General features: G+C 37.2%; 1 protein-coding gene across 2 annotated transcripts in view; it reads left to right on the top strand.

Annotated features, from left to right (window-relative positions):
• The window catches only part of LOC129902792 (uncharacterized), a 62875-nt gene that overhangs the window by 17591 nt on the left and 32851 nt on the right, over window positions 1-12433 (top strand). For both annotated transcript variants that reach the window (XM_055978198.1, XM_055978199.1), the window contains 10 exons: window positions 3225-3312; window positions 3411-3489; window positions 3645-3753; window positions 3856-3915; window positions 4048-4166; window positions 7124-7502; window positions 7612-7796; window positions 7912-7984; window positions 12016-12166; window positions 12258-12427. In XM_055978198.1, the coding sequence (XP_055834173.1) occupies window positions 3225-3312; window positions 3411-3489; window positions 3645-3753; window positions 3856-3915; window positions 4048-4166; window positions 7124-7502; window positions 7612-7796; window positions 7912-7984; window positions 12016-12166; window positions 12258-12427 (1413 nt within the window). The remainder of the gene's footprint in view (window positions 1-3224; window positions 3313-3410; window positions 3490-3644; window positions 3754-3855; window positions 3916-4047; window positions 4167-7123; window positions 7503-7611; window positions 7797-7911; window positions 7985-12015; window positions 12167-12257; window positions 12428-12433) is intronic.

Genomic DNA, 12433 nt, shown 5'->3' with positions numbered 1-12433 from the left:
TTCTTTATTAATTAAATTTTCTTTTATTAACTATATTTTATACTAATTAACTCCTAATTAATTATTAACTATCTATCCGATTTTTTATATTTTTTTCGTTTCTTTTCTTTATTAATCAACTTTTTTTTATTAACTATATTTTATAATAATTAGCTCCTAATTAATTATTAACCACCCATCCAATTTTTTATATTTCTTTTCTTTATTAATTAACTTTTCTTTTATTAATTATATTTTATACTAATTAACTCCTAATTAATTATTAACTACCATCCTATTTTTTATATTCTTTTCTTTTCTTTTTTTTGTTAATTAACTTTTCTTTTATTAACTATATTTTATACTAATTAACTCCTAATTAATTATTAACCACCTATCCGAAACCCCCCCCCCCCCAAACCCCAATCGTCTTCTCCACCAAAATGGGGAGAAGAATTCTTCTTCTTAATGAGTTTTGAAAGAAAAAAATCAAGATTCAAAATGGGGAGTAAATAGAGGTGGGTGTAAAGAAGAAGAGGGTAGGTGGGTGTGAAGAAGAAAGGACGTGGGGGTGGTGTGATTTTGTTTTTTTAATTTTTTTACTTTAATGGGTTTTGAAAGAAAAAAAATCAAGATTCAAAATGAGAGTAAATGGAGGTGGGTGTGAAGAAGAGGAGGGTAGGTGGGTGTGAAGAAAAAAGGATGTGGGGGTGAGGTGATTTTGTTTTTTTAATTTTTTTTTACTTTACAGAATTTCTGATGCGCTGCTCCTTTCTTTTTTCAATGTCAGTTGTAGGGGGGGGGGGTTAATAATTTCATTTTTAGGTAGTTTAGGTGTGTAATAGGTCGCCATGATAGTTTAAGTGTTTAACTGACTTTTCGGTACAACTTTAAGGGGGAATTTATGCCTTTTCCCTATGAGAATCACATGTTCAAAAAGTTAAGTTATTAGTTAGTGTCCAACAAGAAACAAATATAATATGAGTCTAAGGTTTGATTGTTATAGACTCATTTGTGGGTAAGGTTTATGCACAGGGGCGGATTTAGGTGGTGTCCCCCTTAGTTGAAAAATTACACTATATATATAAGGTCAAATTCTTATTTTATGAGTATATATATTAAAATGAACCCCCTGAAAATAAGTGAGGAGCTTAGCTCAGTGGATAAAAGGGTTCAAGAATTGTCCCTACATCATGGGTTCAAATCCCACATGCAGCATATCTTTTCCCCTTTTTAATGCTTTGGAAAATGGTGAAGTCCCCATATGAAGGACTTAGTTGGGCTCAATTTGATCTTCTTCTCCTTTTTTAATTATTTTTCTCTTTTATACCATTTCTTTTTTCTATTTTGTCTTTGTTTAAATTTATTAGACACATTCTTTTTATTTTTATTCTTTATTCTTCTTATATTTATTATTCATTTTATTTCAACGTAACTCTTTTTTTATGTACTGACTTGAATAAACTCTTTAAAAATGATGAAATATATTAAACTTGAAATTGAGATAGAAATATAATTTTTAAAAAATATAAGGTAAATTAGATGTAATTGAATAAAGAAACTTAAAAATCATCAATATCCTTTTAACAATTTCAATTTAATAGAATTCATGGAATTTCTTTTTTATTTTTCAATTCTATTTTAGAGAGATGAAAACTAAACTTATTTGATTTATTCGTCATTTTTTTTTACAAATGATGACTAACCTAGTTAATTGAACTATATGAACTTAAAAAATTGACGATGCCATTTATTTATCTTCTAGATATGCATTGTAATATTAGTAACTCTATTCTTGCACACCTTTAGAGAATCTTGATGATATTCATAGTAACATGTGATTGTTAGGGAATGAAAATAATTAGGTGTCAAAGCAAATCTCGAAAGACCGTGGGTAAGAAGACAAACGAGAAATATATCAAAAGAGACAAACATTTAACATGATTCGGTCAATCGACCTACATCCACAAGAGGAGATGAGCAATCCACTATAAATATTAGAGTAAAAAATATCAAGAGAAATAACCTCACAAAATTCACTCAGAATACAAAGAGGTTCACACAAGTGTTAACATAACACTTGTGTCTCACCGTTCCCCCCCGACACAAAATATCAAGAGAAATAACCTCACACTTGTGTCTCACCGTTACCCGCCGACACAAAACTCTCAAAGTCCCGGACTACATTGTGAATGCTACCAAGTTGGGAGGAATGAATATCTATTTATAGAGTCATTAATCTTTTTCAGTTTTCCTACAAGAAAAAGGACTAGCCAAATATGAAGACTTTGTGTTTTCCTTTTAGGAAAAGGAAAACTTAAATATACCAGGAAAGTTAGGGCAAAAACCCAACAATTGAATGGATACTAATTTAAAATTTTTAAAAAGTGCAAAATAAAGTAAAACATTATGAAATAAAAGTATAAAAAGCACAAGAAATTTTAAGAATGCTCAATGGAGCAGGGTAAAAGTAGGAAGAAATGCCTAGTGTGGTATGATAGGTAAATTAATTTAGCAGGTTAAAGTAAATATTTTTCTTCCCCATCTCTTTCCCCTTTTCATCCTTTAATTTTCATGTGTTTTAGGAATTAACTTATGTAATACAACCGATCTACTAAAATTCTTTTTATTAACGTATCTTTGTTTTTGGTATCTTTGATTGGTTTGGTGTTTACTTTTATGAACCAATAAAATACCTATAGTTGCTTGTACAAAGAGCATGCCGAGGGGGCTACTACGCTCACACCGCACTTGTATTATCACCTGGGCTTCTTCTTTATACTTTGAACCCCTGAGCAAAAATCCTAGCTCCGCCACTGTTTATGCAAGGCGAGGCCCCTCAAGTTGAGACTATCATGGACTGTCATGTTGATTGGAGAGGTAATTGGTGATTGGTTGGAAATTCCAAAATTTTATAGAATATAGAAAGTGTGCAGTGAGGGTGCTTGTAACTCACTAGGTAACCTAGCTTGACCCAAGCAATGCCCAAAAGTCTCATGCACCAAACGGTCGATTTTCGACAAGTCTTTCTGAATTGGAAGAGCAAGAAGCAGAACTGACCTCTTCTATTAAACCTGAGAGTTGGAGATCCACTTTCGCTTATGCTGAAATTGCCAAGATTTGCCTGAGGAAGATGGTCTTTGGCTTCCAATGACAATTCACTCTTCTTGTGTACACCAATTCTTTGATAACTGAAGCAATTTGATTGAACTTAATTTCTCTTGACACTTTATCAATATATGTAGGGAACAATGGACCAGTTAAGGCTTATGAGCCCTGTTATACTGACTGGGATTCTGAAATCTCTTGATGGTTATTCAGCATCAGAATCAGGTTCTATTGCTCATATAAAAATGAACTTTGTTCGGCTAAGCCCTTTGAGATTGATATAATAGGTTTAGTATAATTTTTAACAAGTAATATCTGTCCAGATGTTATTGCGCGGGAGACGAAAGCATTTGCCTTCCAAGCAATTGGCTTACTTGCTAAGAGGATGCCTCAACTTTTTAGGTATGTACATTTTCTGATATGTGTTTTCTTTCACTCTCCCCCTCTTCTCCAGACCTCCCTACCCTCCCTTCCTCCCTCCTCCCTGGGCCTTTCTTTCGCTTGCAGCAAACGTAGATATTTTTTGATGTGTCATTTTCTTTTTGAATTTGTTACAGAGATAAAGTCGATGTTGCTTCAAGGCTCTTTGTTGCCTTGCAATCTGAGGCCCAATTTCTTCGTCTTACTATTCAAGAAGCAACAAATTCCCTTGCTTTTGCTTACAAGGTTCTAATTCTAAGCGTCAACACTAACTGTCGTATATTTAAGTTTTCTATGTCTCCACCCTTCTTCTTTTATTACATCTTTTGATGGCTATTTGGTTTTCAGGGTGCACCACAAAATGTATTAAATGATCTGGAGGCGCTCCTTTTGAGAAGTTCTCAAGTGGTAGGATACATTTGTACTATTGATTCCTTTTTCTTGTTCCAGTGTTATGCTTGTTTCGGTTAACTTGAGGGATTGTATTTAATATGGATGCAAGCTGTTATTTATTATTCTATTCGTTTTCTTTTTCAAAAGGAGGAAAGCGAAGTGCGCTTTTGTGCTATGAGATGGGCAATCTTGTTGTTTGACATGCAGCATTGCCCAAGCCGATTAATTTGTATGCTTGGAGCTGCTGACCCTAAGCTGGATATAAGGTTAGCTTATGAGGTTTGCTGGTTAACATTAAGTGGAGATTCTTGTTTAGCAACTGTTGGATATCTTTCTACAATATTCAGTTACGACCGTAATAGTATTTTTGCATATTTAGAATCTTTGCTGAGCTTCTTACAGGTTTCCTCATTATGTAGATTCATAATACTTCAATTGTTAGTTCACTCAATGCAATGACATTATGAGATTTTGGTTGACTTGTCAATTTTGGATAATCTGTGTCTCTCTTTTGGTTTCTCGTTCTTGGTATGTAATAAAGAATGGCAATCTGGCATTTGACATTTAATCCTTGATGTATGGTTATGCTTCTTAACACAAATGATTGTATCTAACTTGAAAAGTAGATCAGTTTTCTGTGGAATTCTCTGGCAATAATTCTATCAATCATGTTGAGTTATTTCTAGAAAACCATATATTGGAGTGGGCTCTCTACTTTTTGTGTATTACTTGTATCCTAGGACTTAAATCCCACAACCAGTGTTGTCAAAGGTGCGCTTAAACCCTAAAGCGACTCTCAATGCATTGAGCACTTCGCCTCACTTAATGTGCGTTTCAGTGTCTTCATCAAGACTCTAAGAGATACTTTTCCTTGTGAATGAGCATTTCCTGAAGAGGCGCCGCTAAACCATTGATGTTTCACTTTATCCTAAAAACAATCAATTTCCTTGTCCATATATTTGTTATTCATGCTTATAATTATTAGTCTTGGACTAGACATATATATAGGTGTATGTTTTCTCCATTTGCACTTTTTCTCAATAAAGCTCACGCTTTATTTGCGCTTTGCACTTAAAGCCCCAACAAACCTTAGAGATTTTTTGTGCTTTTCGCTTTTGATAACACTGCCCACAACATAAGCAAATTATTACCTTTTCTAAAAATTTCTATTGGTCATTTAGTGATGTTGTTCCTTCCGAGTGATGAACTTGTTCTACTTTAATTTAACTCTGTAACACCATTCCTTGAAGCTTTCTCCCCCTTTTTCTGGTCAACAAGTGTGGTTCTGCGCTAATTTTGTAATTTGGATCCTTCAAGTGGAAGAGTGTATCCCATTTGTGTTAGTGGTTGCAAGCTAATAATGATGGTAGAATGGAGGGTGGAGATGTGAGAACCCTGGAAAACTAACTATAGGTTTGGGAAAACCATTCATAGTGCACCCGCCCCACATACTGGCATTGTGGATGCTTTGTTGCAAGAAGAAGTTTCATTCATATCGTGAGTCGCTACCAAGGATATGTCCTATGCCACATTATACAACCTTCTCATCAAATGTGTATGACTTGAGAATAATTTGTAGTAAATTCGTACTTAAATTTTGAGGTAAGGCTCTGTGGAAGTTGGCAGTTGTGTGAACAAATTGCATTTTGTAACAGAAGATTATTCGAAGGTAGGTGAATGCCGTCTGCTTTTGTCTGGGTATGGATCGGCTTCTCTGTGGGTGCTATTTTAGTAGGCTGATTCATAACTGTAGCTTCAATTGATCACTGAAGAGATCATCTAGAGACCTTTTATGCATATTTCACTTTTATGTAGGTGGACATGATGCCCTTTAAACTCTTCTTCTACCAGAGAATAAGTAACAAAATTGTCAAAAAGGCCTTGCCCAAGTGTTGTGGTTGAGGCGGCAGAACATGAATGTTTAGGGTTCAGTTCTCTCTACCAGCTTAAACTGTTGATATAAATAGTTTTTGGTCTCTTAGGCCTAACTGTAAAATGCAATTAGCTAGATGTATTCAACAATTGGGGAGGAAAAGCCCTTTGATCAAACACGTTTTAGCCTCTTACAGTAAAGTGTGCTTCCCTTGCCCCTTATCCAAAAAGAATTGTGCCTGTTTAGGGTTCAATTCTCTCTACCAGCTTGAACTGTTGATATCAATAGTTTATGGTCTCTTAGGCCTAACTGTAAAATGCAATTAGCTAGATCGTATTCAACAGCGGGGGAGGAAAAGCCCTTTGATCAAACAAGTTTTAGCCTCTTACAGTAAAGTGTGCTTCCCTCCCCCTTATCCAAAAAAAATTGTGCCTCCCTCCTCATTTGGTGAAACATGGTTAGTGAAGATTCATATAGCCAACCCCAACTTGTATGGGACTAAGGCATGTTGTTGTGGTGTGCTTGTTTATGTAATTTTCTTTTCCTTGGGGGAGAGAGGGGAGACGGAGGAGGAGGTTGGTGCGTTTTGAAATTTATCTAAGTTCACTCCACTATTTTAATTTTCTGGAATTTGGTCTAATTGATGTTGATTCCCTACCTAATGCGGAAAATGAGAGTCGCATGGAGTGAAAAGGCTACAAGTTTTTCCTCCACTGAAAGTAAGCTAGCCCATAGATAGTCTGAGGATTCTGGGGTCCAAGATTGTAAAGATGTCGCTAGAAGAAATAGCTCCCTGTAATTCCCTAGGTGTTTAAACCCTTCGGGGTGGCCGAGTGGTTTGGGCTTGGACTTCCATGTTGGAAGTCTCAAGTTCGAAACCCCTTGCCAGTGAAAGCAAGGGGTTTTCCTTCTGGGACGAGCTCGTCGCACCGGGCTTGTCTAGTGCGTGTTACCTCTCTTGTGTGGTTTGCAAGCTATTGCATAGGAGTGGGAGTTTTACCCTGTGCGCACCCAAAGGGTAGCGGCTGCAGGTTTCCCTTGTCATAAAAAAAAATAAAATTCCCTAGGTGTTTATCTGGAAAAACTCTCTACTGCAAATATTTGGCTGCTCATTTTCTTTATCCTTTCAGGTTCTGCAAGATAGATTAGTAGTAGTGATGGAAAGAAAGCAGGAAGTAACTAAAACAGAATACATGATATTCCTCATTGTTGAAACAGTTTCTCTTGTTTTATAGTTTCTGTTCAAGTTACGCGCAATGTATTGTTGGGTGATTTCTTCGATGGGTTCATAGCTATATGATCTCCTCTTTCTATAAACTCTTCAAATGTGCAACTTTGTCTTTTCTGTAGGGAAATTGCATTAGAAGGTTTATTTCCTGATGAAGATCAAAGGAAAGCAGTAAGCAAAAGCCTCAACTTAAAGTACCCAAAACTTTCTGACATGCTAGACTATATTATCCAACAGCAGCCTGCGGTGTTGGATTCTGCTAGTGTGGGAGGTTCAAAGCTTCTTTTTCCATCAAAATCTTATGTGGCTATGATCAAGTTTTTGTTGAGGTGCTTTGAGGCAGATATGAAACAGAATACTTTGGTAGAAGGTGCCCATTATTCGGTTACAGTTGAGAAATTATGCTTGCTTCTAGAACATGCAATGGCTTACGAAGGTTCTGTTGACCTGCATGCTAATGCCTCCAAAGCGCTTATATCTGTTGGATCTCATATGCCCCAGGTAGGCTCACATTTCCATTGAATGGTAGAAGAAGAGGATCTCACTAAATTCTCATTTTATATCTGATTTATGAGTTCAGGAATTTTTGGTTTTCTAATATAATTGACAGGTGATAACTTCTCGATATGTCGAGAAAGTTGCATGGATGAAGCAATTTCTGGGACATATTGACTTTCATACCCGTGAATCTATATCTCGCTTAATTGGAATTGCTTCCTGTTCACTTTCTCTTCACAGTTTGTCTGATCTTATTAGGGAATTGATTGCCTTAATCGGTACAGCACCTAAGTTAAGGTTGTAGCTTGGATTATTAAACATTTAGCTGTTTTTCACTTCTTGTGGATCATCTCCCTCGTTGGAGCAACTGCATTGGCTTTCTGATGATATAATGCATTATAAATTCTTCCAGGTTCGAGATGCAGCATGGTGTGCTATGTACTTTAGGCTATGTTACTGCAAATTGCATGTCAAGAACCGTTTCTGTAAGTTGTTTTTCCTTCGGCATTACTCCGATGTGCATCCAGGTGCTATTGTTAAAGTTCCTTGTCAATTGATATAAAATGCATAGTAGAACAGCAGTGTACTAGATTTAGATGGATACTTTGTTAGCCGAGTTTAGTTGTGCATATATGCTTCATGTATTATAATTCTTGTTCTCTTCCTCAGTATGACCTAAAACAGTGCATCCAGAGTAGGTGGTACACCAGCTCTGCATCATAAATAAGTGTGAAATCATTTAACTTTCAATTCCTAATCAACCCTCTGTGGATAGTCAAAGTTGGTATTGAAATACGCTGATCTCATAAATGAGTCAAAGCAATTATGCTTTGCCATATTTTCCAGAGTTGGTCATACGTAATTCTGCATGTTCTATAGTGTATTATAGGTGTAGGTGTATTGTGTAAGAATTAAGGTAGGATAAACAAAATTAGTTTTCTCTATTACTTTCGTCCCCTCAGGACGACCAGAGCTTATTCAATTTCTATTAAAATTTTGAAGTCACTTCCACTTTATGCTTCCTCACCAGATACCATTCATTCTTTTTGTCCTACTTGCATGGTTCCTACCTTTAACCGACCAAATATTTCTTCTTTGTTTAAAATTGAAGTTCCTTTCCCATCTTCTTGTTTCCTCCAATCCTCCTTTCTCTGCCTGGTTTTCCTGACCTGCTTCTGACACCCACTTCTGCTTGCTGATGCTTTAACTGAAAGTTAATCCTTAGTGGCAGCCTTCTCATCCATTTCTGCTCATGTGGTCTATAAAGCCTTGGGGCAAAGGGTAAAGGAACTGGAAAAAATTAGTGGAACTGTGTTAAATGTAGAACATGCTTCAAAAGTATCATGTTACAGTCATAAAATGTATAACATATCTGTTTAAGAGATAGAAATCACAAATATCACGTATACGCTCAAAATTAACATACATGCCTTGTTACATGTTCGCCCCACAATCTAGAGTATAGAAATTGTACCCTCTCAGGCACAATCCCCAAGACTTTTCTCTCTCCTACTTCTCAGGAGGGGAGAATATCCTTTCTGGTGGCCTTTCCGTCATCCTTTCCTTTTGCTTCTTCTTTCAAAGCTGAAACCTTCTGTAGAAGATTTTAACCTTTCCTTCTCTATCCTCTTCCAACCAAGACAGCATTCTCCTTAGCCATAGAGGAAAACAGAATCTATTTCCAGATGGACAGTCGCACCACATGATGAGAAGATGAACCATGAGTCTGAAGACTATGATCTGGATATACAACACCCTTAAGGAAGCTTTCAAAGACGGGAAAAATATGATCAGGAGGTGGAAGACTAAGGATAACAACACAAAACTCTTCTGCACCAGGAAATTACATGACAGGTATATAAGTATCCTCTCGCTTAATGGAACAGAGATATCGGTTTTTATAATCCTAGAGATAGCATTTAAGATTGCAAGGTTCATTAAATGCTACAACCAACTGATGACTAAAGAACCCCCCAGAACATTTAAGAAGGATTATCCTTTTGCCAAAGCAGTACGGGAAAGCAAATGGCAATCCAATACGCTCCGTAAAGCAACAGTGACTTCTAGCAGAGGCGAGATTTGCATCACAAATCCCTTTGGAACAAAGAACAATGGCCTGTTCAAAAAGTGCATTGTTGGATCTTTTGGAGAAGAGGAAACAAAGCTACCCTCTTTATCAGAGATCAGGAGGTAAAGAAAGAAGGTTGATTCCAGAAAGGAAGGAAGTTGGAGAGGACGTCACACCAGTTCTAGCAGCAGTGACGAGAGAAACTACACATGCAGAAAGTGAAGATTGTCGGGGGAAGAGCATCGATCGAAGATAGAGAAGGCATGCAAGAAGGGGCAATTACTTATTACATGGCTGTATGTTTGAGTGATGGTATCTCATCAGAGGGGGCTCAAATACTCGATGGGCAACCGGCAACATATTGCAGTGTCTAACCAATTCGAGGGAGAGATAGAAGAATGGGTGGTGGAAGATGCAGAGCCAGTACAGCATGATCAGATTTTAATTATTCAAAAGGAGAGGATTACAACAACATCGGTGCGTCAAAACATGATAAAAGTGGGGAAAAATTTTGGGGTTGATTTCTCGGGACACGAGGAAGAAGCACTAGAATTAATGCAAATAGATAGGTTCAGGCAAGGCAAATGGAGACTGAGCCCTCAACCAAGGGGCCTAGATACAAGGGAATGCAGGAACTCGAGGGGCTCACTTCTGTAAAGTTCAAGAGTGATGGGAAGAGGGCTAGGGGAAAAGGAGACCTTTTACAATGAAGATCAACATTCACTGTGATGGGTTAAAAAACTCAGGAAAAAGCTCCCAAGGCACGAATCCTGAGATAAAATCTTAGAGGTTTCTTCTGGGCCTCTAGAACATCTTTTCAGGCGATCTTCCATTGCTGGAATCAACCTTCTTTCTTTACCTCTCCAACTTCCTTCCTTTCTATTACCTCTTCTACCACGGGAGACCATACTATTTATTTCATGATAGGTTTCAAGTCATACGACATTACCAGGGTGGTTTCTAGGGCAGAAACATGGTATGATTGGGTGGAGAGAGGTCGTAACATGATGACCAGGATGAGCATTAGCCAGAAGATGATGGAGTGGCTAGTTTACGCTCTCAGAGAAGCGTCAAAAGGACAGGGGAACTCAGTCTGTAGGTGGAAGTTCAAGGACCACTTTACAGAGTTCTTCTGCTCAAGAAACTTCAACAAATATTGCTACTACATTACCATCATTAATATGTAGGGTAGGAGAAGAGCTGTGATTATCATCCCTGAGTGGTCTCTAAATTCCGGATGGATGGAGATTGCAACCAAACTAACAGTATTTATAAATGCTAAGGCCCAGAAAGCAGTTAGTACAATACACAGGAAAACAGAGGATGGTTTACAATATTCAGACGCTGTCACCCATGAGCTCCTCTTTGCCAAAATCGGTAAAGCCCAAATATGATTTTGTCACTATTCAATTGATACAATTAAGGAAATTCAGCACGATCATGGTAAATTATGGGCGGGGCCTTAAGTACAATTGGCATTGTTCACTTACTTGGTTCAGCTCTAATGGTGTTGTTCAAAGACTTCGTTTAGCATTAATGTCGCTTCTTCTTGGGCATTGTTCAGACTTTGTTCAGCCTTTAGCATCCAGACACCAGAAATTTCTGATTCTGTTTTAAGTTCCCAACTTATCCGAGAGCACCCCGAGCCCCTTGGGTCTCAATCCGAACTTTACCAACAAGTTCCAAAACATATCCAACCTATTCAAAATCTCAAAAAACATGATTTGGAACACAAATACTTAGAATGAGGGGTCTGGTTGTTACAATCTTTTACTGATATTGACACATGTTACTTGGTCGCAATCACCTGATTCAAGACCTGAAATTGACCAATAATCAGGTCATAGCACCACTTTTTTCTTATGGCATGTAATTTAGGTGTGGGGTAATTTGCTTGACAGAGGGATGATCGGTTTAGGAGAAGAATGTTGCAGTTGCGGAGTCTACTAGGAACAAATTTAGCACGTGTTCACTTGAGAATCATCGAATTGAATACCTGAAATTGACCCAACAACTAGATCATGTTGTATAAATGAATGCAGTCATGTGCTTAGTGATAATTCTAGTTGTGAGGCTTGTCTGGCAAAACGAAAGACTGCAGCATTTGAAAACCTAATAATGCATTCTTTGCAGGACAGCCAGATGGCAAAAATATTGTGTATAGGCTAGCACAAAGACAATAGATGCTGATATGGGATCTCATGGATGCTTTAATTGTATTGACATCGTTAAGACTTGAGAGTTATCTATTGCATGATAACTTAGTACAAAAAAATATGCTATCAATTTTTTTTTAAAGATTTACTATCTTAAATGTACAACTTGTGGATAAACCTATGCACTAATTGTTTATTTCATTATAGATCTTGTATTTATTGATTTTGTTTTGATAAGCTTTCCCGTTGGTTACATAGATCTTTGTGTTGCTTTACTTTCTACTTGTGACAGATCCCAGAGGCTTTACTCCAGAGTACACTTAAATGTCTGGTTGATGTTGCCAATTTAGAGACTGCCACATTGGCTTCTTTTGCAATGCAAGCTCTGGGCCATGTTGGACTTTGTATCCCATTGCCTCTCCTGCTGGTAGACTCTAGTTCAGGTGTGTTTGTATATTTATTGAGGCCACTATAGAATCTGTATGTGAAGCATGCTTGTAGGATAATTTTACTTAACGAAGCTTAAAACTGCAGTTCCCATATTGGTTGTCTTGCGTGAAAAATTAAGCAAGCTGCTTGCCGGTGAGGACGTGAAAGCAGTTCAGAGAATTGTTATTTCGTTGGGACACTTGTGTGTCAAGGAATTATCCTCTTCACATCTAAATATTGCTCTTGACCTGATTTTCAGTCTAAGCCAGTCAAAGGTAAGT

The sequence above is a fragment of the Solanum dulcamara genome, chromosome 9 (assembly GCF_947179165.1).
Source record: "Solanum dulcamara chromosome 9, daSolDulc1.2, whole genome shotgun sequence".
Taxonomy (NCBI): Eukaryota; Viridiplantae; Streptophyta; class Magnoliopsida; order Solanales; family Solanaceae; genus Solanum; species Solanum dulcamara.
The sequence above is the reverse complement of the archived record's forward strand: the minus strand, read 5'-3'. Positions and strand labels throughout refer to the sequence as shown.